Source organism: Arvicola amphibius, chromosome 11, assembly GCF_903992535.2.
Source record: "Arvicola amphibius chromosome 11, mArvAmp1.2, whole genome shotgun sequence".
NCBI lineage: Eukaryota > Metazoa > Chordata > Mammalia > Rodentia > Cricetidae > Arvicola > Arvicola amphibius.
In genome coordinates this window covers 116383610-116409966 of record NC_052057.2, presented here as the reverse complement: position 1 = coordinate 116409966, position 26357 = coordinate 116383610, and the positions used below count along the sequence as shown (strand labels likewise).

The following is a 26357-nucleotide window of genomic DNA, read 5'->3' as shown; positions in this document are numbered from 1 at the left end:
GGGCAGGTGGTGGCTTTCTCCAAGGCTCTGGAGAGGATAATGTTCCAGGTTTGAACCCATGTTTCAGGTCGCTAACCATAACCAAATAACCACGTGGACTATGCTTAGGAAATGCAGGCTCGCTACTCAATGCCTCATGCATTGTGTGGCCTGGTGTAATCTTCACCGCCAGCTCCTGAGATGGTCTGTGGAATCCCCACCACCACCTTCACCGTTTCTCCACCTTTCATCTATGGTAAATGTTCTGAGAGGTGAGGAAGCTTGTGCCGGGCACACGGAGCCTGCGGTTGGCTCAACCATCAGAGTCCACCCTAGTCACAGGACAATGCTGCCCTTCACTGCAAGTGTGGTTTCTTACTTCCCTTTCCCAAGGTGGTTGGCCAGACTCGTAAACTGTAATAGAAATACGAATTCATAAAAAGGCACAGTGTAGGGGCCTGCCAGCGTCGTCCTAGCCAAGCACACTCTAGACTGGGTGGCTTCAACAACAGACACTTGTGTCTCCATTGTACTGGAGGTTGGAAGCCCCAGACCAAAGGGACGGTAGGGTCTCTCCTGGGAGGGCCAGCTCCCCGGTGAACAGATGTTTGTCTGCTCTCTGGATTCTCATGCCTCTTCCTCTGTGTCTTTACATCCTAATCGTTCATTCTGAAACATGCCTCAGGATATGGGTTGGTGCACTGACCAATCAAACACGACTTCATCTCTTTAGAAACCTCACCTTTGCGTGCAATCACACTCAGAGACGCTTCAAGGGGAGGACAGAAGACACGATTCAGCCCACAGGGGGCATTGGGCCTTTTGTGGATGGAAACACTATCTAGAAAAACATCTGATTGAAAACAAATAGGTCCCAGTTGCTTTAGGAGCTTATACCTCTGCTCTTCGGGTTAAATGTTCTATCGTTAGTCACACCTTCAAGCCCCTAGACCTTCATTTGTTATCAGAGACAAATTGTTAAAACCAGAAAACCCTTGTTCACGTGTCTTTTTATTTATTTTGTATGTAGGGGGTGGGAATGCACGTGACACAGTGCACCCACGGAGGCCAGAGGATAACTTCCAGAGTTAGTTCTCCGGAACTGACTAGCATGGGGGTTCTGGGGACGTCAGGTAATCCTAGGATTGGCAGTGAACTCCCTAACCAGCTGACCGTTTTGAGCTGAGTTCTGGAGCCAGACGTGGTGGCGTACTCCTGTTATCCTAGTACTTGGCAGGCTGAGACAGGAGGATGGAGAAATCAAAGCCAGGCAGTGGTACATCTGGAGGAGATCCTGCCTCAAAATAATAAATAAATACAATAAACTAACTGGGTTTGGTGACTCCCAGTCAGAGCCCGGTGGCGTGTGCCACATCCATGGTCTCCTGGAGTCTGAGTCTGCCCCCTCCACTCTGGTAGACAGAGGTGCTTTCGTGCTGGCCAGGAGGCGGGGAAAGGGGGGGCAGATCTGGCATTCGGGACCACACAGCATTGCAGCAAAGAAAATGTTAGAACTTAAATAAGAAGGCAAGAATTCGGTGTCCAAATGGGCTAGAAAAGCCTTTTTCTTCTCACCTCAGCTTCCCCACACAAGGGAGGCCAAGGGCAGCTCCCCGGAGCCTATTCTGTTTTGGTTTGGTTTGATTTTCATACTGAAAGGCGAGTAGGAACAGGAGCCCTGCCCTGAGCATGCCAGGGCGGAGGGAGTGGTGACGTGGGTGCCGGTTGCCATCTGGCAGGGGCGGGCACACCTTGGGCATCTAGAAACCTGTGTCAGCTTGGCAGAGCCACTGTGCAGCTGCCAGAAGTCAGGCTGGTAAGAAAGGTCTTGCATGGGTCTTGCAGTGCTGACTGAGTACTGAGGGTAGAGGCCTTCGGCTCCTTAGACTGCCCGAATTTCTCCCAGTCTCAGTGAATGAGGAAAACTGTTCATTCCACCCAAAACAAACACACACTCACAAAGCACTGGACAGACACAATGGGGACAGAGCTCCCTGCGGTACTGTCACCACACAGGGACAGTAGGCACAATAGTGGACATTGTGTATGTTGTGTGCCAGCGTGCCAAGCAGATCTAGGCATGAGCTCATTCAGTGTTTGCAAAAGCCTGGCATGCAGGGAACTTCTGCCGTCTTCACTGTGGGCAGAAGAAAGGAGGTGTGCTCACGGCTCAATACACAATAGAGAATGGAGTCTGTAGCGCAGGGAAGCACTGGAGGGAAACGGAGTCTGGCGTGGCTTTTACTGCCCCCAGGACTGACTCTGCCTGTGCTTTCCATTTGAACACTGACCTTGAACGCAATCTCCATCGTCTCTAAGCTCCTTTGCCATCTTATTTTATTAATAATGATAATTCTTATTTTGAGCCAGGATCTATGTGGCACAGGCTTGCCTGAAATTCACGGCCTCTTGTCCTGGCCTCCCAGGTTCTGGGATTACCGCACAGGTCTTCCTTCATGCCCGTTGTGTCTCTTCTCATTGACGCTCTCACAGAGCGGACACAGACATCTCGAAGGCCAGACAAATGAAGAAACCCTCTTGCCATCAATAAATACACAACTGTACTGCTAAGGTCAGGGAATTTGGAGCCACTAACTTTAAATTTAGGGTAATTTTATGTGGGATGTTTCAAAGTTCAGGATGCCAGTCATGACTGCTTGATCATACATCGGTGTAGAGTGTATTAAAGGGAGAAAGCCTATATTTTGTGAAGTTTCAGCCATTGTTCATTGTGTATGTATACATATGTTCCAGGGCACATGTGTAGGTGTGTAGGTGTGTGTGTGTGTGTGTTTGTGGTACTGAGCACTGAGCTACATTCAGCCTATTTTATGGAGCTTGGAAACATTCCTATCTAACTATCAATGTGCATGAGGCCCCAGTAAGCTATCCCTCTCCCTTGCTATGGTGTGACAGAGCCTCTCGCCCAGCCTTGCCTCTTCTTCCAGGCTCAAGCTGACTCACCGTCTCAGCAGAGGGCCTGTCTATCAGGACAGGCTACCAGCTCTATTCCTGAACAAGACTTACAGGTTCGAGCACCCAGTCCTGTTTCTCACACGCTCTCCTGTGCTGCTTTGAAACTCATCGCCAGATGATGGTGGCTTTGAAGTTACCATTTAGCCGGTGCCAGTTCAGACTCATGGCTTTGATAGTCCTGTTTCTAATCCACATACCACAACCCAAGGGAAACATGAAGAGGATTAACTTGTTTTCTCCCAGTGAGAATGAGGACTCAGAGATGAGCCACATTCCATTCCCGCTGTGTGGAGGAGTCACCTGGTTAGTTATAAGGTGGGAGGAGAACAGTATATGTGGTTTAGCTGAGCCAGTGCCTGCACACATGACCTCAAATCTCCGCCAAGCAGGCAGGTGAGGGTTGCATAGTGACCAACTCAATGACAGACTGAGGCCCACAGGACTACACTGCGCTCTTTCCTTAACCCCGACTTCCCAGCCTAAGTATTTCACAACACGCCACTGCAAACGGCTAAGAATGCTGCTTACTACCTGGCCTGGCACAGTACTTTTGAAAAATGATTCCTTACAAAATACAGGAACAGTCTTCATAATATTTATTCCTGAAGAGACTCCATATATGAAGGTCCAAAGTAAAATCAAAAAGGCTGCATTTAATTCACCAAGGAGGTGTCCAGTTTTCTAGAACTGGCCAGTGGCGCCATTCTCCGTCCACTGCCAACCCTTGAAAAAAGCATATGGCCTTAGTAATACAAGAGAGGGCAAGGTGTAGGCCACTTGACTGAAGATTTTAACTTTAGTGGTGATTGTTTGTTTTTAATCCCAATAATTTTAGGAGCCTTGGTGGGTTTGTCTTAAAGCAAACTAGATAAGGTCAAATTACAGTAAGCCAAGACAACTGACGAAGCCACAGGTCCGTCCTCAGATCTCTGGGCTTGGGAACGTCTTCCATAATTCAATACATTTAGCCATAGCTAACAGACAAGGAGCTAGGGAAATCTGTGTCTGTGGCAGCTGTTGAAACAGTCCCTTTGCCTAACCTTCGAGTTCTGGTGGGTTTCAGTGATCCCTGAGAGCAGGGAGGGACTTTTGAGAGCACGGGGAGAGATGCTTTTGGCATGGCATCATTAGTAAAGCTAACCGCGTCACGTTGTCGAGCATCTGATTTGCAGGGATGTGTCCAGGGTCACGTGGCTTTACTATTTCCCGTGTGTTCTCATCCTTTACAACTCTGGCTGCACCAGGCTAGCCAGGAGAATTGTTAACGGCTTAGTCAAAGCTCCAGACAATGTGTTTTTGACATTGTGGTCTCCCATGCCCCCCATCATGGTACAGGGGGCCCAGGGGTGCAGGTGGGGTCAGTGGGTAGGCTTTGGCCACTGGAGAATTTGAGCTCCAAACGGGTAAGAAGAAAGCATCAAAGTTTTCTTCCCGCATGAAGTCCACACCGTGCTTTCTCAGTCCCTCTGGCAAGCCATTGTTGGCTCATCTGGTCTGTTGTAGATCATGTTAGGAAATAATTAAAGATAGGCATGGCAGAACACACCTGTAATCCCAGCACTCGGAGTCTGAGACAGGGGAATTGAGAGTCCAAGGCCAGCCTGAACCACTCAGTGAGATTCTGTCTCAAAAACCAAATACCTAAAAACAAGACAGAAAACAAGAAAGGAGCATAGACACAAACGTGAGTTGTTCTCCCCATGACTCAGGTTTTGGGGTCACGATCCTAAACAAAGGGTTTGATATATAATTAAAAATATGTTGCATTGTATATAGTATGCGTGTGTTGGCATGTGCAGGAGATTGCAGGATAACGTGTAGGAGGTGGTTCCCGCCTTCTATCATCTGCATCCTGGGGATTGAATTCCAGTTGCCGGTCTTAGCAGCATCTTTGCCCACTGAACCATCTCAAGGGCCTTTGCAAGACTTAAATAGGAAACCAGCACCTACACATCTCTTGGGGAAGGGTTTTGGTTGGAATGAAAAAGACAGTCCTCAGTGTTAGTTGTACCCCCTCCTTTGGCTACATATCTTTCAGCCTAAAGAGTCCTTTACTAAAAGTGGACTAAGGGCAGAGTCCAAGCCAACCACCTTGTCCCCGAGCTATGACAGTGTCTCTCTATTCCGTGGCTCAGAACACACTGCTCTATAGAGAAGAGGACACAGGTTGTCTATACCTTTAGATTTTGAAGAGTGGAGGGCAAAGAAAGACCACAAGGATGGTTTTACAGGATCTCTTGGGTACTGTGGGCTGGTCTAGCTGCTCCTAAGAAAGATGAAGCCGGGGCAGAACATGTGCATGGCAAGAGGCAACAGCTGCAGAACATGTGCATGGCAAGAGGCAACAGCTGCCCTCATTTTCCAGACCTCTCGCTACAGGTAAGAGGGAATGGGCTGTGGAGTTGCCCTAGAGGGCTCCAACCCTAGCAGAGACTACAGATGTACAAACCATAGTGAGAGCTACAATAGCACACACAAAGCCATGTGGGAGACAGGAAGACACAAGACATACCATTCTGGTGGGATAATTTTCCATCCTAACCATGTTCCAGAAAGCTCAAGTCAACTTCTCCAAACTGGGACTTTTGTTGTATCAACAGGTAAAAGGAAAAAATTAACTGTTCAGAAATCCCAGAGAGTGTAGGCAGTGGTGTGTGTGCGTGCATGCGTGAGTGCATGCGCGCGTATGCGTGTGCAGATTAACAGCGCTAACCAAGCAATCCTTTCCTCAAGCAAAACTCAATTCCCAGACCACAAGATACCCTCCTGTAACCCCAATACTTCTAAGGTGACATAGGAAGTGGAAGCAGGAAAACCCACAGTTCACGGGCTGGCTGACCTGAATTAAGAACTAACTGTAACAGCACAAACAACAGAGATCCTGACTCAGCAAAGACAACCAACCCCTGAAGGCCGTGCTGGAACCTCCAGATGCACTGTGGCAACACACACACACACACACACACACACACACACACACACACCATATATTTTTAAAAACTTTAGACTGTTAGTTGCGTAGATTAGATAAGATCATAAAACAGGAATATTAAGCATACTGGTATCTGCTTGCACACACACGTGCACGCACACACACGACTGTTAGGCTTCGTTAGTCAGTTTGTCCTGTTGCAGCATATGACTCTAGAAACTTTACAGTCTTCGGGTCTTACACCATCAGTGATTTCTAAAGAGTTATAAGATAGCTCAAACTAATTTAACTTTTAATATTTTAAGACCACAGGCTAATGGCAGGTTTATAATCAAGACAGATGGCCAAGATAGCCACCGATCCTGTGGGCGTTTACATTTTATTTGGTCACTACCCTTGCCTTACCACTTGGCAAAGGACCCCATTTTTTTTCATGCAAAGGGGTAGTAGCCACAACACGGGCCTAACTGGCTGGGGTGAGGTGTGGATTAGCTCATGAACACATAGTAACAAACGCAGGGCAGAGTGTCCTGCCTCCCAGGGAGGCATGGTTAAACATGTTGAGCAGTTGTACGCGGTCTCCGGTCTCCGATGTATGTGCCTTCCCCCAACCATTAAATGCACAGCCTGCTTGGGTTTCAGCCACCCAGCTCACATCCAGGTGGAAGTTCCTGAACTGACACCGCCAGTTTTGAGTTGCAGAGCCTATGAAGTCAGTGCATCACCTGGATCCCATCAGGGGGCTAAAAAGGATCAGGTTTCTCTCTTCAGTAATTTTGGAATTAAGCTTCCAGATCCAAAGGTTGAGGCAGGGAAAGGACAGTGGAGGAAGTCACCTAGAAGGAAGTGTAAATGGCATTTCGAATAGGCGCTTCTGTTTGACACACCAGAAACGCCAGAAAGCTGTTGCTTAGCTACAACTTTGAATCCACCGTGACAGATTTCTCTCCAGGCCAGAAAGGCTATGAGGAAGACTGGCCACAGAAAGGCTGAGGCAGTAGAGGCTCTGCTACACTCCTGTGGCACACCCACGAGCACCCTGACATGGAGCGCCGCCTCCTTTGCTCCAGGGATGGGAGCTTCTATCTGCTAGGAGCGAGACCGTGCATCAGTCTGAAGAGAAAGAGGTCAGAAGTGAGAATACCTGAAGTTATCACTGACTTGTTCTCTTTCATTTAAACCATACCATAAGGAGATCAAAATTGATTAAAGAGATCACATCAAAATTTGCTCGTATGTAGGAAGATCCCAAGCTAGAGCAACAGATCCTTTTGGAGAGCTGGGGCTATCGTCCTGAAGACTTAATTGAAATTATTCGTGGAGCACTTTGCCCAAACAGAAGGCTTTCCCTTTAAAACATTTCCCAAACCCACTGTGGAGCCCCACGGCTGCTAGACCCACCTCCCAGAGGGAATTCATCACTCCCTTCTGCAAGACCTTATTCCTGTGCTACTTCCATATTGGTCTTTTATTATTATTATTATTATTATTATTATTATTATTATTATTATTATTATTATTAAATGTACATTGGTGTTTTGCCCACATGTATGTCTGTGTGAGGGTGTCAGGTCCCCTGGAACAGAAGTTACAGACAGTTGTGAGTCACAATGTGGTGCTGGGAATTGAACCCGGGTCCTCTGGAAGAGTATCCAGTCCTCTTAACCACTGACCCATCTCTCCAGCTCCCATCTCGACCTTTTAAAGGTATAATTGTCTTACTTTCCTGGATGGAGCCTTTCAGTGATTTTCTTTAGGGCTTAGAATGAAATTCAGCCCTCTACCAGGACCATCCAGGCCCTGTAAGTTCTGGCCTCACTTCCCAACTCTTCTGAGCAGACATGCTGTGCTCACTCCACAGCAGTCCCGTGTTAAGGTCTCCACACCAGTTATTCCTCTTGCTTGGGAGATCCCGCAGTCAAGTCTACCTGCTGTTTCTCACAGCTCAGGTGAGTTTGGCTGCACCCTCTTGAGCCCTTTATAACTTCACCAACTTAACACCTCATTTAATAAGTCTTCCTTGCTCTGCCAAAACTGAAATCCACCAGTCTTTTTCCAACTAGAACGTAAGCGCTCCGACAGCAGGGGACCAGTCTCTTGTTCTTGTCTCTGTCTCTTTAAGCCCAGCAGTAGTGTGTGCTGACTCATGAGTTGTGACTTCATTAGCACACTGGTTAAGAGCCTGGGCTTGGATGGCAGGCTAAACTTGGTTTCAACACCAAGTTACAACTGGGTCAAATTTATCTTTTCAAAGACTCGGTTTCTTTATACAGTAGAAATACTTGTGGGACAACATAAATTCAAATTTAAACATGCTCACTGGGACTCAAGTGTACTTGGTCACAGTTTAGTTTCCAGATCTAACTCTACAGGTTTGTCTTCCTGTTCAGTGCACACACCTAGAACCCCAGCATTTGGGAGGCTGAGGCAGAAATGAGTAAGTGCATGGCCAGCCTAGGCCGCACAAAGAGACCTTGTTTCATAAAATGAAATTTTTTTTAAAAAAAAAAACTTTTCTTTCAAGTCTCAGCCTCAGCTATAACATGCAATTGTGAAGAAGAAAATATAAAAATATAGTAACAGCAAAACCTTTAGATCATCCATCTATCACTTTTCTTTCTGCAACCCAGAATGCAGTACTTGAGGAGGGCAAGATGGGCTTGGTCCAGACTATCCTCCAGATCTCAGCGAGAGCCAGTTACTTCCATTACTGTTGCTCAGCTTTCCTGGCCAGCCAAGCTGCCTAGCAACAACGGGGACCTTGACACCACAGGTCAGCATTTGTATGAACCGTATCCATGTTTTAGATAGTCTCAAGATGTAATATCAATACTTCGTTCCACTGGAAGAAAAAAATATATCTTCCAATGTGAAAATTTGTATGACTTGGAGTAAAATGAATAAGTCAGAGTTCTCACTGCCTCCAAGTGTGGATACCTCTGCTTTGAAGATCATCACACTCTCAGTGTTTGATGCTGACAGGGACAGAGACATGCTCATCTCTCTACTTACAGGAGCCCAGAAGAAACTTTCCAATAAATAAGGAATTTTAGGAATAGACCTTTTTATAATGTACCATACTATACCAGGTCTCCCTGGTAAAGTCTTTCAAATTAAATATTTAAGTCCCTCTGTTTTTTGCAGGTCTAGCTTTATTTTCATGTTCCAAGAATCCATTTCAGAAGGCATTCCTAGACACGCCCTTCCCAAGCACAGGCTGGGTAACTCAAGGTTTAGCCATAATAATAGCTTCCAGTTGTTCCTGGTCCGGTCATGGGCACCTTTTCATCCTGGGCTATACAAGATGGAGTCTCTAGGCTGTTAGGCTGTCGCATCACATGTAGAGGATAACCTGCATGTGCACTGGTGTGCATGAGTGTGCACAGGTGTGTGTGTGTGTGTGTGTGTGTGTAGGAAGGTAAAGATATGCACAATTCCATCCATATCACTTCCTTTTTAGAGGGAAGAAAACAGGGTTTGTTCAAATGACATTGAAAATAGGTCTTATAATTTAAATCTTATTTTAAAAATAAAAGGGTCAATGAACGTATAGCCCTTGAGACTGGGTAAACGTGTGCATGCACACACACTTGCTCAAGTGGGTCTATTCGGGTTCCACATGTGTTCTTCCACACTGGTTTCTGGTACCAAGCTCTGGTCGGCAGGACACCAGAACGCCTTTGTGTCCCTTGCTGACACTACGACACTGTGTGTTCCCCCATTATCCAAGGATAAATGACCTAGATAGTGCGCCTATTAAAGCCCCATTTTTCTTTTGCCCTTTTGTCTACAGTGTAGCCCATTATCACAGGCTGCACACATTTTCAGGATTCTCACTCTCAGATGTCCTTTCAGGGGAGCAAGAAGAGGTTTTTGTGTGTGTGTCTGCTGAGATAGCTGGTGTGGAATTACATAAAGGCAATTCAAGGTTTTCCTCCTCATCTAGTCTCGAGGACGGTTAGTGTGTTACTAGCAGCTCGTCTAGCATAAGAGGGTACGAAAGTCAGAATGCTGTACCTGCATCTATTGCGAACACAGACACCACACACACACACACACACACACACACACACACACACTGAACACCCACGCCCCTACACACTGCATCTGTAACTCCATCTCTGCATATCATGGGTCACTTTTATTAAAAGCATCGTTACTACAGTTGGCAGCAATTTACATTTTATCTTACATGATAGCAGTTTTCAGAGAAAAAAATAAAAGGACATCACAACAAAGAAAAACATTTACAAAGTCCTGTCTGTAAACTTCAAGGCTAGTTTAGAGCTGAGGTAATGCTGTTTTAGCTTTGTGGCTAAAGTAACAAAGTCCTTTAATTTAAAAAAAAAAAGGTACCTGATTCTCACTTCTCTCACTCTTTTATTTATTCTTCTATTTATTTTGTTTATACCAGTGCATCACAAGACCACAAGCCAATGGAACTCCAGTTGTCTGGCAAGAACCCTCCCAGTAGGTTAATTTTCCAAAGGGACCCTTCACATTCAACAGCTGCCTTATTATTGCTGCGCCTCGGGGTAGAGGCGTTCACACTAACGTGGAGATTGTCAGAGTGTATGGACGTGTGTGTATGCAATGTGGGAACCCCATACAGTCAGAAAGGGACACGAATGAGCAAGTTATGATATGTATGGTAAATTTCATCTTGACCTTCACAGCAAAAAAATTAAAATTAAAAAAATTAAATATATAACTTCATACTTCCTTTGAGCAGCACTTCCTTCCTCTAGTGCCGCTCTGTTACAAATTGCTCTTTATTATAATACCAGCGGTACCCCCAAAAAGCAGAGCATTATGTAAGTTTCCTTAAAAAGACATGATCGCCTCTCAGATTTCATCTTTCCTAGGGATAATAAATAATGCACTGCACAATACTTAATGACCAAGATACCTTCGGACACACCTGCATAACGTGACTTGGACTTCTTTTCTTTTTCTTTTCTTTCTTTTTTTTTTTTTGTTTTGCTACACTATGTTACAGAACAGCTTATAAAACTAGGTATGAACATTAACTGTGAGTGTAAACAGTAGGACTACCACCTGTCGACAGTTTTCAACACTTTCAGAGGAGCTGCGGCTGCTACTCGTCATTTCCGTTGTGGTCTATCTCATCCCCGCCTTCGAGGGAGTCCAGCTCTTCACCCTGTGCAACCTCGTCTTCCAAGATGGAGGACTCTGCAGTCTTGTCCAGGTTCTCCTCGGCATCGCTGCCTTCCAGGGTCTCTCCTTCTTTACAGGGGCCTCCCTCGGCCTTCTCAGCAGCCTTTTCTTCACTGGTACCCACGGCGGCGGCGTTCTGCAGTCCCGCCAGCGCCGGGAAGCCAGGCAGTGTCAATCCCCCCAGTCCTGGAGGTAGAAACATGGATGGGTAGAAGAGGCCTGGGGCCATGGTGGACAGGAGGAAAGGGTTGAAGGCCAGCGGGTTGGAGGGCAATGCAGCCGGGGCAGTAGCAGCACCAACAGATCCGTTTGCCGAGTCGGCAGCCGAAACGGCGGCGTCTGTGCTTTTCTCCGAGTCTCGGTTCTCGTCTTCGTGCTCGGTTCCTTTCTCTTCCGCCTTGGAAGTGCCGTCCTCGGGCTCTCCCTGGGGAGCAGTAGTGGTGTTTCCAGTAGCAGCTGAGAGAGGGTTGTTCAGCAGCCCGCCCAGGCCGAACACGTTGGGCAGGCCTGCCATTCCTGGCAGCATCAGGGGCAGCACGGCAGCGGGGCTCTTCGCGTCGCCTCCGGCGGTGGCAGCTGTGGCCAGTCCTGGAGGGAAGCCCATGAGCCCTGCAAGCTGGAGGGACTGGAGGTTCTGGAGATTCTGCAGGCTCGTCAGGTCCATCCCAGCAAACAGGCTGTTCACTAACAGAGGGTTGATCCCTGAAGTAGAGGCCACAGCAGCGGCCGCAGCCGCTGCCCGGGCGATCTCGCTTTTGGGCCTCCGTCCTCTCCGGCTGGCTCCTTCTCCCCGCACCACAGGTCCAGTGAGAAGCCGGTCAAACATGGACTCGGGGACAAAACCCTGGAGGACAGGGAAGGGCAGACAACAGCTGTAAAGACTGGTGAAGGGTACCTACTGCCAAGGAGGGCCTTTGTGATGAGCTTCACACCACCATTCTAAATAGGAGAGCCACTGTTTCCATTGTAAAGGATTATTGTGAGAATCTGGAAAGCACAGGTTCTGGTTCTATACCATTTTTTTTTCACTTGCTGAGTTGTAGGGAAAAAAAAGTTCAAGGCTAGCACTCCACCACCGAAGCAAATGCCAAGGTAGCTGCAACCCTAATTAAAGGATCAACACACCAGATAATGGCTGATTGACTGGCGTAATCAGTTCCTGGTGTGTACGTGTGCATCCCATGCCTCAAGCACAAATAACTTTCCATTTGTCAATTCACTGCCGAATAAGTATCTGTCAATTTGAAAAGGTTTTATACGGAACAAATATGATAAAATAGTGTCATGAAAGAGTTGCATAGATTCTAAGATATTCCATACATTGTGTGTACTGGATATTTCAAATGCAGATAGATGAGAATAAAACAAAACGTGTAACAATGTGGAAAATTATACTCACATGTTAGTAAGTACCCCAGAAAAATGAGAGGTAACACCAAAACCTGCATGTAAATGTTTACGGCAGCTTTACTAATGAGTTCACAAATGTGGCAATCCCAGAGGTCTTTCCGTGGGTGAAGAAACAACATGAGGTAGCCAAGCATGCAGCAGCGTGCTGTACAGCAGCAAAGAGCAGACTTTGATGCCTACTCCACCCTGGGTGACTGGAACATACTCAGAGAAAGCCAATGTCAAGTTCCATAGTCCTACTTCCCCTTTATCCAGACATTAGGGATGGAGACAGTCAGCAGTAGTCAGGGTACCAAGGCGGGATCACAAGTACAAGGACCCAACCACAGCAGACCAGGGAGGTCCCAGTTGATAAAAAACGGTTCATCACAGCACAACAGACAGAACTCTACACCAAGAGTCAGTTTTAACTGCATTATTCAACAAACAAAACCAACACGCATGCTATTAATTTGTCTTGAAAAGAAACGGATAATGATAAATGTTTATGCAGAATCACTGTCTATTTTAAAACTGGAGATCATAGCTAATAATCTTCCTGCTCCCAACCAGTACACATCCCATCGCCCAGATGATGTCAACTAGGCTCACCTGGAACACGTCCACCTCCAGGGCCGGGAGTGGGTATGTTTAAACCTGAGCTGACAAAACAGTTCATTTCCGATCAAGGGTGGGTGGGTGGGTGTGTGTGTGTGTGTGTGTGTGTGTGTGTGTGTTTAAGTAAAATATTATGCATTGACTGTACGAAACAATGTGTGAAATGATGTAATACGACAATTCTTTTAAGCTAAGATTAAGTTACAACTTAATAATTAATAGCCAAAGGGGAAATAAACAGGCACACAGTTTTAAGTGTACCTGTAGTACTTACAGACTGCTTGACTATATCGGTCCAGTCTGGAGCGACTGCAAACTCAGGGTTCTCCTCCAGCCATCTGGGCAGGTCCTTCATTGGAGGGGCCATGGCTCCACCCATCTGGGAAGACGAATTCGGTAAACATCTGAACACAACAGAAGCCTCCCTCCCCGTTCCTCTCATCTCCCTCCTTCCAAACACACACAGGTTCTGGAAGAAATGCCAGTCTTGGTCCTCACCAGCTCCTCCCCAAAGTTTACCTTCTTCCCATTCCGTTTGTTAACAACTGGGACCCTCTCCTCCCCGGTCAAAGTGTTTATATCCAATTTATTAGGATTCCGACATCTATGTCGTTTCTGTTTCGGTTTTTGAAACGAGGAAAACAGCGCGTCTGCATTCTTCTGCAAGAGAAAAGGATGTATTTGGGTGTATTTAATAAAGCTAGATTTAGTACTGGCCCCTTCCTGCAAATGCCTAGGAGAACAGGTTTCCAGGACTGTACAAGTTACAGCAGAAAACCGGGACACATGTGAACCTGGAGACATTCAAACGAAAGATGCAGGGTGAGCTAGCTGTCAAAGCTCCCTCAGATGAGAAGCAGTTAGGCAGACCCAGCGAGGCTCCACAAACCTCAGACTTTAATTCCAGCACCTGAGAGGCAGAAGCAGGCAGATCTCTGAGTTCGGGGCCAGCCTGGTCTACGGAGTGAGTTCCAAGAGAACCAGAGCTATGCAGAGAAACCCTGTCTTGGGAAAATAGAAACCAAACAAACCAAGCAAGCCGACTGTGCAGTACTTACTGGTACATAACTGGGCATATCGACAGTGTAAGCAGGATGCAGCTTTAGCCAGTCAACCAAGTCCTTGTTTTTAGGAGCATCTTCTCCCATCAGCCTCGTCCCGTCTTCAAGATTTATCACAGGGATCCGTGTGTCAGGGTCCAGCTGTCCAGGAGAAGGAATGTTTCGTATTGGTGGGGTCTCTATATCGTCTTCAAAAGCTTTGGTCACCTCAGCATCCTCCTGCAGGAAATGGAGAGCAGAAATCTGAATTGTTGCATGATGAGATTCTGAGAATGTTCTACCGCAGGAAAATACCCTCCCAGCCCAGTAGATCTCTCATTGAAAAGGGAGCAGCTATCTGAAACAATGTCAGTTTTAGGATGACCTTCAAATTACAAGATGACACTTTTAGATTCCTCACGAGGTAGGAATAGTACTTCTGTAGAAAATTCAAAACCTAAAGGGCCAAACAAGCCATTAGGACAACACCAGCGTGCTATGCGGCAGCCTGCGCTAGAAGTGTGTGAAAGGCGGGCTCACAGGGATCCTTGGATATGACTCCAATGAGCACCAGTTTATAAATAACTGACTTAACTTGGTTGGTAGAGCACCATTCTGTGTTAGGCACGTGTAGAAGCACCAGAAATAACATTCCACCCCCATTCTGCCACTGGTCCTTAAAAGCTGTCTTTCCAACATCCAAACACCCATTTCCTAGTCCCCAGGGCTCCCCTTCCCTCTGTCTCATTACAACTTTCCTTATTCTAGGTTCCACACTCTTTAGTCTAACCTCCAGGCTGCTAGACCACACTGGGCTTTCTAAAATGAGTAATCTCTGCCTGATCTAAAAGCTGCCACTTGGCCACTCCCCTAGCTAGGCTACTTCGCTAACTGGCTCCACGATGCCTTCAGGGCACCCCATGAAGGTGTCTACATCTTCATAACCTCCTTGTTTGTATTCACTGGCAAAACTTCCATGTTTCAAGTCAGACACAAGAAATGCTCTCTTGCCCCAGTTCTTCTGCTCCAACAAGAGCTTCAAAACTTAATAACACACACTACCCTCAGGAAAATTTCCTTATGGGTTCCCCAACCTCTTTCTTGCACCCTAAACTCCTCTTTGGAGCATTGGGAGCGTGTCTTGGTCCCACCTAGCATACATACATAACTTATGACACATTATTGAAGTTGGATCCCCTTACCCAAAACACCTAAAACCACCAAGTGTTGAAATTTGTATTTTTTTTTTTTTTTTTTTTTTTTTGGTTTTTCGAGACAGGGTTTCCCTGTAGTTTCTAGAGCCTGTCCTGGAACTAGCTCTTGTAGACCAGGCTGGCCTCGAACTCAGAGATCCGCCTGCCTCTGCCTCCTGAGTGCTGGGATTAAAAGCGTGCACCACCACTTCCTGGCTTTATGCAGTATTTTTAACATAACTATGTTTTTAACTTTTTGCATTGACTCTACCTGTGCATGCATGATTAGTGTGTAGGAGAGCGAATGTGCACACGTATGTATATTAATGTATGTGGAAGACAAAGGACAGCTTTGAGGAATGGCTTCTCTTCTTCCACCTTTATGCAGGTCTGTTCCAGGATCACAATGATGTCAGCAGACTTGGATGGGAAGTGCCTTTACCCACGGAGTCATTTTCCCTGCCCTGCAGCTATGATTTAACTGTGACCCTCCAGGCGAAGTCAACTGTGAAATGTTAGTGTGTTTTGTTGGTGCCCAAACAGGTTCAGAATTTGGAGCACGTTGGACGTTTCAGTTAGGGCATGCTCAGGACTATCCTCTTCTGCTATTTTACCCCAATACTGACTTTTCTAGGAATGCCCACCACATTACTCAGTGCCTTACTCTTCAAATCACAGAAACCAGCCGGCACTGGCGATGCCACGGGAGGCGCAGTCTTCTTCCACGACAGCAGTGGGGGCTGGAGTGTGGACGTGAGCCTGTGTTCAGCACACTTTACACTGCGAACTCTACATCTATGCCAGCCCTGCTTTCTCCCTATATCTTATTCATAAACAAATCAGACTCCATAATCAGGGAACTGATTTACCGGATCTAACAGTCAAAAAAGCCCTTAAAAAGACGTTTTCTAACATCTATTAAGATGTTCCTGATGGGCAGTGGTAGCACACATTGTTAATGCTAATACTGGGACGGCAGAGGCAGGCAGATCTCTGAGTTCGAGGCCAGCCTATTCTATAGAGCAGGTTCCAGGACAGCCAGGGCTACACAGAAAAACCCGTCTCTAAAACACAAGACAAAACACAACAAAAGAGGTCTCTCAGATTTGAGCTGACGGTGAAGTTAACTCTGAACCTGTGTGTATGGACACTTCCGTTTACACCCCATGATGGGGTTAAAATGCCAAAGACTGCTGCTTTGTCATTTCCCACCTGCTTTTTCCTCCAATAAAATTATCAAGCTTCTTTCCAGGCTCAAGTAACTGGGGCTGGGCATTGAGGCTCACACCTTTAATCCCAGCACTCAGAGAGGCAGAAGCAGGCAATCTCTGTGTGAGGCCAGCCTGGGATACAGCGAGATGCTGTTTTACAAAAGGGGGTGGTGGTGCAATGGTAGAGATGGAGGAAGAAAGCCAAGCCAGAAAAAACCAGGATCCCTTAATTTCAAATCATAGCTTTTTTTTTTTTTTTTTTTTTTTTTAACTGTCCCATTGCCCATGGAAAGGCTTACGGTGCCTCAGCCCAACGTGGCTTTATTGATTACTTTCAAATCAATAGCTCAGGATGTAAAGCCCTCAACCCTTCTTGCAGCACATGTAATGGAGTTCTTCAGGGTGAAATCCTTGCTATCAGAGTCAGAGGTCCCATTTTGGGGTGATGTGGTTGAGGCAGTTTGTAGAGGAGGATTTATTAAACTGCCTTTTATATCCTAATTAAAAATCCACTGACCTGTCCTCCCACTAGCAATGATGTGACTCGGACTTCTAAGACAACCAGTTACAGGGACTGAGAGAGCACTCCGAGCCACTAGCTGGGCACGTGACGGCCTGGCACTAAGCGTTTACACTGGTCTAACGGATGTCAGCCCCAGCACCAGTGTTCCTGAGAGCTGAAACTTTGCCTCCTCAGGAATTCAGAGATAACAATTGTGTGCTCAGAAAAACACGTTTCTACTCTTTCTAGAGCAGTTATATGTCAGAACCTCAGGAAGAATCGTTCCTCTGCTGCCCTTGGCTCGGGCTGAGTGATCGGCACCAGGATCAACCACAGCTCCGTCCACTGTAGTTCTGTTTCTCTGGTGGAAGAAGCCAGCTCCAATGTGATGTTGCTGAGAGAGGTGGGGTCAGCAGCCCAGGGCTGGCTGTCAAGAGGAGTAGACACAGCGGGAGACAACGCCCAACTTACTGCACTTAATGCTGTCCGTTTGTGGCTCATGAAAAACAGGTCGAGGCCCTCCACATTTTTCCTCCTGCCCCGCCTCCTCTTCATGGGAGGCTCTCCATCCATCAGGGAGCCGTTGAGCAGATGCCTGGTGGGGGTGCGCGAAAGGCCTGCCTGCAGAAGTTCCATCTGGTTCTTAAAGGCATCGGACACTGGCGTAGACGCGGTAGGCAAGATAAACTTCGAAGTAAGAGATGAAAACTTTGAGGTAGAACTTGTGGCCTCTCTTGAGGCCTTTGATAAGTCCACAACTTTTTCCTGTCCGTTCTCTGAGACTACCTGAGACTCTCGAAGCTGGGCAACCATCTCCATAAGATTTCGCCTCTTGGCAGCCCTTTCGGCCTCTATTTCAACTTTTCTCCTTCGTCGCCGCCGTTGGCGAGGGACGGACAGGTTAAGGGCGTCATCCTATGGAAAGATTCCAACAGAACAGAGGTATAGTCAGCCGAACCTTTATCTGGCATTAGGGGCTGGAATTAGAAAAACTGAGACCACCGAAGAACTGAACATTCTACACCGGTAGCCACAGATATGGAAACAGAAATCACTTCATTTTCAAGTCTGGCCAATCAGCCAAATGTGGTGATGAGTGCCTGGGACTCCAGCTACTTAAGAGCCTGACAAGATGGGCCACACAGCTACACAGATAAACAAAACCAAGGCATACTTGTGGGCACAGGCTCCCAAACCAGTTAAAACCCACAGAGTCCCCCAACACGAAAGAAAACTGTGGTGGCCTACCTTGGACAACTGAGGAGACGTGGTGATGTCCTCACTCCCGCTGATGCTGGCCTGGCTGACCATGGAGAGCTCGGCCAAACTCCTCTTCTGCAAGGGACTGTCCATGGTGGAGGGCGTGTAACCAGGGACGAGGCCCTGGAAGTCAAACATCTGGCGCCGATTGACTGGCCATTTGCCTTTGAGTACGGCTTCACAGATGTTGTCTAATCGGTTTATCATTACTCTGTCCTGGAGGGGGAAGAGGTGCAGGGCATTCATAACAAAGACCTAGTAAAAATTCCTGGGTAAATTCACCCACTGAGACATGGAAGAGCAGAGAACGCTTAAAGGCCAATCACCAGGAATAAAGAAGCCGGAGAAGCAGCAAACCAGCAAACCCATCAGAGCAGCTTGCTTCTGATAGGCTGTTCTGACTGTGCTAATGAAGAAAAGGGACCATTTTCAACTCCGCACACTGTATGCCACAAAACGGGCAGCGCACTGAGTAAACAGCACCTTTAAAACAACCTCAATTCATGACTCATTCAGGCTTCAAGAACCTCAGCGGGTGACAATGGGAGCCTCTCACTTAGCATTTTAGTGGTCAGGCCCTTCAGATCCACAGGCCAGAGTGCAGTGTGTCCCAGGAAGGGGGACATCATTAGCGTCACTATTAATAAAGTTCAGCATTATGAAGTGGGCACCAACCTAGGAACACCTAATGAATGTCAATCTGGATTCCCCACATATTATCGCTCCAAATTTCATTGAAGCGTGCACATTAGAGTTTTCTAATTACAGCTCCTTAGACCAAGTTTCCACAGATTAATAGTGCCTGTGACTATAAACCTTTCACTGAGCTGGGAAACTCCCCTCTAGACTCAAGGTGGGAAATTATAACCAGGAACTAAGAGGACAGAGAACCGGAGAAAAAAAAAATCTTGACAGCACACCCTTCAGACAAAAATGTCACCTCCTTCTTAAGCCACATTAACACCAATGAAGACTTGCTGGGATGATGACCTCAGGCCTATGGTGTGCGTGTGGTACTGCTTTAAACTAGACAGCCCCTGCCGTGGCATCTACGATGACACTTTCTGCCCTGAGAAACACAGACCCAAATGGCACAGAGAACATTTTAAAGAATTATGTTTCCTGACCAAAGACCAATTTTCCTTTGCCTTGAATTATATCTACATCTGGGATGAGTTCACAATGATTGGGAGCAAAGGGGTCCGCCACCACCCCTTCTCCGGACTTGAGAACATAGTGGGTTTTCAAATACATCATTTCAAACCAAAAGACTTTACTTCATCTTTAAAAAGTGGAGAACATGATCTCAAGGTTGCGGACTTTTTATTTTCTCAACTCTACTGAGAAACCATGAGACAACACGACAGACTGAAGAGCCAGCTCCGAGGAACGGTGAGGATCTTTGGTTGCTAGTCTACAACACTAGCTTTTTCATCTTATCACAGAGATACTCCAAACGCTTCTTCATTTCTGTTCTCCCCAGCCATTCTTTAAAATAAAGGGAAATTCTGTATGCTCGACAATGTTTACCTCAAATTACTTGAAAAAAAATTAAGCTACACAGATTTTCTTTCTGCTCTTTTGTTCAGCCAACAAAACAATCAGAGTAACAAAACGCTGCCAACCTTGGGCCAGAACGAGAAGGCAAAGGTTCGCTCGTGAAGGAGTTGAGCCACAGAAGGGTCTCCGTCTTCCATGTAGAATCCATCTCGGGTCTCGTCCCTGGCAGTGCTCATGGAAGCATTGCTTTCCTCATCAAAATTCTTCCCTCTGGACACAGCTCCTGCTGAGAAATGCGTTACGTGCAGCACTCACGGCCAGCATGCGCTGAAACCTACGCTTAGAAAGGACGGGGTTGAAAACAGGAATACCGCCCAGTTCCATTTTATTGAGTGCCTACTATACATCCAGAAAGGCATGGGGTGCTTTTCACATCTGTGTTGTCTAAGGCTTACCAACAGCCCATTAATGTAGATGGTGCACCTAGCTTGCTGGTGAAGAAGCCATGGAAATCTTTTCTTTGTGGTCACAGACACAGGGTCTCATGCAGCCCAAGAAGTCCTCAGATTCACTATGCAGCTGAGGCTGGGCTTGAACTTGTGAGCCTCCCGTTTCCCTACTCCCAGGTGCTAAAATTATGAGCCTGCGCCACTACACCAAGTGATGGTAGAGGCGTTGAAGGCTAACCATGCTTCTAACCCAAGGGCTTACGTCCTGTGACACGGGACAAGGCCACGACGGCAGCAAGGTCCATCATGGTGCCCCGTTCCTCTGCTGTTATAGTCTGTAACATGGGAAATGTGGATTCGGCCAATCGTCATTGATTTTGAAATAATTAATATTTGCTCTTCCCTCACAGTCATTTGTCTGAACTTACCACTACACAGGATTCTTAGCACACCCGACCGTGAAGTTAACCTGTGCCTGTAAACCAGAATTGACTGATGTGTGCACAGCTGCTCTGAGTACGCGCTTGGAAATGGGTTTGCAGGTGTAAAGTACCAGGACAGACACATGCAACCGTAAGCGGGACTATTCCTTCACAGAAGAGCACAGGCGCCTTCTGTACTTCTGGATCTCAGTATGGAGACTCCACCTCCAAAGGCCAAACAAAACTGCAGGCCACTACGCCTTGCCACCAGTGACTTTTAAACAATCAAGTGCCTGAAGCACTGGCAAGGTGGTGCACGCCTTTACCTCTCTGACCCCAACTCCCTGGAGGCAGAAGCAGGTGGATCTCTGTGAGTCTTAGGCCAGCCAGAGCTACAGAGTGAGATCCTGGATTTCACAGCAAGGCTGCGCTCCACTGTAAACCCCTGTGGGATCGGGAGCCAGGCATTACCTTCGGGCTGCGACGACTCCTCTGACTTATCGTCGTCCTCCAGTTTTTCTTCCTCATCCTCTTCTGAGCCTTTCTCGGAGACAGACTTGGACCCGGGGTCTGCACTGCCCTCGACCCCTTTCAGTTCGCTCTTCAGGGAGTTGGCCTCAGTCTCACGATCCTGCTTGCTCTCCTTGGCCCCGCCACCAGCTTCTTCTTCCTCCTCTTTCCCAACCGACCTCTCTCTAGCCGGTGAGTGTTCAGCTTCCTCTGCCTTGCCCTCAGCCTGCTCAGTTACCTTCTCTTCGTGAGCATGAGCCGAGGAAACGCCTTGAGGAGTCTGGCCAAAGCCCACGGCCAGAGTATTCAAAGAAGAGACGGTCCCAGCCCCACGGTTCTGAGCAAAGCTTTTGTGTGCATCGAGGAAGGACAACTCGGGGTCGTTGAGGATGTGGTAGTCGGTCCGGCTGACCCCATGCTTAGCAGCGCCCACCAGCAGGTCCCTGTCATGCCGTCCACATTCCCACCACTCAGGCAGGTCCAGGCTGGGCTGGCAGAGCTTCAGCCTGTCACTCAGCTGTGGGTGGTGGAGGACTTGCTCTCGGATCTTGCGCAGCAGTTCAATGCGGTACAGAGTCCTCGATGCTCGTTCCTCAGTGATGGGCTCGATGAGGGAGGCCAGGTCGGGTGGCTCTGTAACATGAAGCATGCTGGTTACCTGGGCGGGCCCCGGGCCCACCTGAACCTGCTCGCATGGCCTGACCACCTAGTGCAGTGTGGCTCATCATTCATGTACCTACCGTCCTCGGGCTTGGAGGGCATCCGACACACCCGCCTGCACATGGCCACAAAGCAGCTGAAGTACTTCTCCAAGCTCTCGTCAGATTTTTTGTCCAGCCTGGCAAAGGCGCGGAACTGGTTCCAGTCAAACTGCTGCTTCACAGGGTCGAAAACAACCCCAAAGGTGGACACCACACGGTAAAAATCAGCTTCTTCTCTTCTAGTCCACCTGTGGGAAAGGAGACCTGGCTCACACCATGCTTGAGGAGGTGGGCATACAGGACACTTTTTTTTTCCTCTGCCCCCCAAGAATGTTTCCAGGACTTATTTAGGGTTGAGGGACAGACACCTTCCAGGCACGAGACCTTTCTTTGGTGCCACTGTCTGGTGTGATCACTGCTTCTTGTGGGTTGAGTAGAGAAGAGCAGGCACCAGGGCTGGGGGTGGGACTGCACTGCAAGGGAGATGAAGGACTCACTTTTGCCTTTTCTCAGATATAATAGCTTCCCTTTCCGCCTCCAGAGCTCGCACTTCCTCCCGAGGCCTCCGTCTGCGCCGGTCTGTCTTCATTAGGGCCTCCTGCCTCATTTGTTGCCTTTTATAGCTGCGCTGATAGGCAGTAATGAGCCGGCGCAGGCGTGTAGTCAGGGTTGACGTGTTCGGCCAGTAAAGTTGACCTAACTCAGCGTTGCTCTCGCTGTGCTTGCCTGGGGAAGTGAGAGGGAGAGTTGGAAACGCGCCCTGCATTCTCACAACACAGACAGCTTCCCAACAGCAACAGACGACTCCTTTGCCTTCTGAGGGCAGGGTGGGACAGGCCAACCTGGCACCCTCAGGTTTTAAAATATAAACAAACAGTAACGGTTATGAAGAATTTGTGAACTATTTATTTTTAACTCCTTTGAGGGAGGGGAAAAGTTTATCAGTCTTACAGAAGGAAAACCAGTCTCTCCTACAAAAGTACTTACACTGGTAATCTCAAACACAACAAGCATGCAATTATTGTCTAATCATTTTGCACTGGGTAGAAAGTCAACAGTCCACACAAATATTTCAAATGAAAACAAACGACCTTCTCTCAATACAAATGTTTTAAAGACTTTAAGTTTTTCCACTAAACAAGGACTATAAGCAGGTTAATTATCTTAATTAAAAAGTTCTATCCATGAAATTTAATGTAGTGAAGCCATAAATAAGGATCAAAATGATTCCCAAGGGAAGGGTCCACGCGGAAGATTACCCGGAAGATACAATCATCATGCCATGGCATACGATCATCATGCCGTGGCATACGATCAGACCGCCCAGCTCGCTTTCCCTACCCTACGGCTGTCTGGGGGGCCTCACCTGTGCCGTGTATTTCCAGGGACTCCTCCTTATCCTCTGGGGGAGAATTTGCAAATTCCTTGAAAGCAATGCAAGAAACAGAGATATTTTCAATGGGGGGGGGGGGGTTGATTTTATTTTCTCTCTAAATCAAAGGCCATTATCCATAAAGTTTAGCAAGCTCTATCTGGGCATATCATGTGTTACTGGCACAGTAAAGTCAATACACTCAAGGTCTTACATCTATTTCGTCTTTGAATGGCACTCTGGTTGGCTTATATTCTGGATCTTCATCTTCTCTATCAAATTCTCCACTGTGAAAAATTTTAAAAAACAATTATTTAAATCACATCAGCGAGTAAGGAGGTGAGAGGGAAAAGTACCGATCAACCTAATAACTACTTCTAAGACCTAATATTGCTTTTAAGTATTATAGCTATTACTTTGTTTCAAACGATTATTACGCTATATGGATAGGATCTACCAGTAAGCATCAAGTCGAGCACATAGTGAAGCAGAACTAACCCTGCCAATAGATGTGATACTGACATAAAGTTTATTAAAATTTTAGAATGTCCTTCTTACCCGTCACCGCCATCTGCTAGCATGTCTGTCCCTCTTTGCTCGGCAGCGATGGCCTTGGCGTCAGGCATACCAACTCGTTCCAGAAAGCACAGCGCAGGGTCAGCTCGCATGGAATTGTACTTCTCATAGCCTGGACCATGCCCGCCAGCCCACAGAGGACACACATAGAAACAAAGGAAGACCCTGTCACTGTCAAAAGCCACAGCCCTGCCATAACACAACCAGTACACAGACCACCAGACCGTTTAGCGGAGTGTCCTAGAGAATGCTCATTCTAGGGAAGCCTTTGTGGGCCAACTTACACTTGGAGAAGCTATGAGAATGACCACAAATACAAACAGAAAAGGGCTCAGGGTAACTGCAGGATGTCAGAAGATTTCTGACCCTATTTTCCCCCAACATCTAATTTTGCTTGACATTTAAAAGGCTTCATAACGTGTCTTTATGACCTCTGCAGGGGTTCTCCAGATCTACCCCCAACCCCCACGACTGCGTCTGGTCCTGCAGGAGCTCACATGGCTGGCTGAAAAACCCCCATATACGTAAGGCCAGCGAACCTGTCTTATTAGGTTTGGGATGATGCATGTCAGTAAGAGGACCCTGCTCCCTTCATGGCTTTCAAACTGCAATTTGCTTTTTGACTGCCCAAGTTGACTAGACGGAAAATGGCAGATCCCAACAGTGCACTGCGGGAAAATGATTCTGAGGCCGAGCTCGGAGAACACGGCTGGAGTACATGGGCAGAACGGCACAATTCAATTAGGATGTGTACTACAACACACCGCTCCTAACTGCTGTAGAGCCGCAAGCCAAACTGTAATCATGAAAGGTTTTATAAGCCATCATTCTCCCCTTTAGTCAGGCTGGGCTGCTGAGAATACCTCCACGACCTCCGGAGAATTGGGATTATAATCAGGAACTGCTCACTGTATATATCATGCCAGTTCTGCATCCCCAGCCTTTCAAAGTTAACAAGGCTGCATCCCACTCGGGGGAGCGGTGAGTCCTCGGCACTGACATTTGTGAGATATTGCTTGGAACAAAGCCCAGGAGGCACTTGTACAGATTAATAGCAGAGGTTAAGCCCACGTCCACTCTGACACTGGCTGGCGGAGTTAGCGAGGGGAAGCCGTTCTGGAAGCAAAGTTTCGGGAAAGCGATGGTACAACTTGGCTATTACTAAAACAAATATGGTTTCTGTTTACAGCCAAGAAAGAAATGTTTTCTTCTCAAATGCTCAACAAACATTCAAAAACAGCATCTGATATTTACAGTTCATATTAGTTTTTTTAGTACAGAAGAATGGAGCACGCCAAGAGTCCTTTGGAACGATCCTCATTAATACTATGACTTTGGAAAAGGGTACGCAAAGAGTTCTAAATAAAGATGAAGCCGCACAGTCAAGATGCATTCAAACAGAAACACCCCTTACCATGTTTGAACACTCCGATTAGCAGGGATTTGTCTGCTTCCTTATCCCACCAATCTGCAGGAACTTCAGCATGGAAAGGCTCAGGGATCCACACGTCTGCTTCACTGCAGAGACAAGCGTTCAAGCACGTTCTAAACCTGAGCCCTGGAAATGAACCCTAGTCCCGTGTGGTGGTGAAGACACCCTCGTGTGCCCCCTCTTTCACGGTAAACGTCTCACACGGCGGGGAAGAACTGGCAAAGGTGAAACCAAAGGGGTCAGTGGCCCGCAGTGAGCCTCATCGTGCGGTTTCCCGCCTCAGACCAGCGGTCGTCATGTCTCACGTGCAAACAGGGCATGTGCAAACGGCCCTGTGTTCTCGTCACACCCCAAGCCCGGGGGACAGACACTTGCATTAGAGACACAAAAAAGAGAGGTGGGTCCCCGAGGCTGGGAGGGTTCTAAACACAAGCCACGGGGCTTCCCATCCTCCTGGGTGAGCTGTGGAGGGCCCGGAGCACCCACCTAGAGTCAGCACCCTCGAGGATCTTATCTGCTTGGTCGCCTATCACTTCTTGTCTTAGGTAGTACAGCATGCGGACACGCAGCAGGACCCTGGAGAGGAAGACAGAGGGGGGGAAAAGTTCTTAACTTCGGTGCTGTTTGCCAACAGTGGCTCTTGGCAGCTGCTGCTGTTCATCCATCATCCTGCCAAGGCTGATTAGCCATGCTGTATGGTAGGCTTGAAGCGTGACAGATGGTGGCACATAATCACCTCTGTGTGGTGCTTTCTGCTGGCTTCCAACAGGCCTGCCTGGCAACGGCTCACGCTGCACAGAGAGGGAGCGAGCTCGGCCCAGCCCAGGCGCACTTCATTTAGTCTTACCTAGTGCAGCTTGTGGAGTTTAGACACGTACCCTACCACTGCCTCTGAAGTATTGAAGCAAGTTTGTAAACAAGCGAGCAGATGGCTTTCAGTAACTGTTCTGCTTCATTATCTCATAAAATTTCCTCAGCTGCTGCCTTAATACCATTTTTGGAGGCACATCAGAAGTTGCAGGAATAAACGAGATATAAAATCTGGTTTTACTACCTTACAATAAACCCTCAATATGGAATGTCAGGTTTTTCAGATTACACAACTTTGCTTCCGAGA

General features: G+C 47.4%; 1 protein-coding gene across 3 annotated transcripts in view; it reads right to left on the bottom strand.

The window, feature by feature from the left end:
- Window positions 1-10009: 10009 nt before the first annotated feature.
- Chd7 (chromodomain helicase DNA binding protein 7) overlaps window positions 10010-26357 on the bottom strand; it is a 179199-nt gene continuing 162851 nt past the window's right edge. For 2 of the 3 annotated variants that reach the window (XM_038347339.2, XM_038347340.2), the window contains exons 24-38: window positions 25727-25816; window positions 25223-25326; window positions 23791-23920; window positions 23447-23519; window positions 23227-23284; window positions 22358-22586; window positions 21900-22108; window positions 21121-21792; window positions 19904-20064; window positions 18267-18494; window positions 17490-17933; window positions 14131-14352; window positions 13592-13732; window positions 13347-13451; window positions 10010-11909 (exon numbers count right to left, since the gene is read on the bottom strand). In XM_038347339.2, the coding sequence (XP_038203267.1) occupies window positions 10986-11909; window positions 13347-13451; window positions 13592-13732; window positions 14131-14352; window positions 17490-17933; window positions 18267-18494; window positions 19904-20064; window positions 21121-21792; window positions 21900-22108; window positions 22358-22586; window positions 23227-23284; window positions 23447-23519; window positions 23791-23920; window positions 25223-25326; window positions 25727-25816 (3790 nt within the window). In that variant the 3' untranslated portion in view covers window positions 10010-10985. The remainder of the gene's footprint in view (window positions 11910-13346; window positions 13452-13591; window positions 13733-14130; window positions 14353-17489; window positions 17934-18266; window positions 18495-19903; window positions 20065-21120; window positions 21793-21899; window positions 22109-22357; window positions 22587-23226; window positions 23285-23446; window positions 23520-23790; window positions 23921-25222; window positions 25327-25726; window positions 25817-26357) is intronic. The other variant, XM_038347342.2, reaches the window with a different exon arrangement.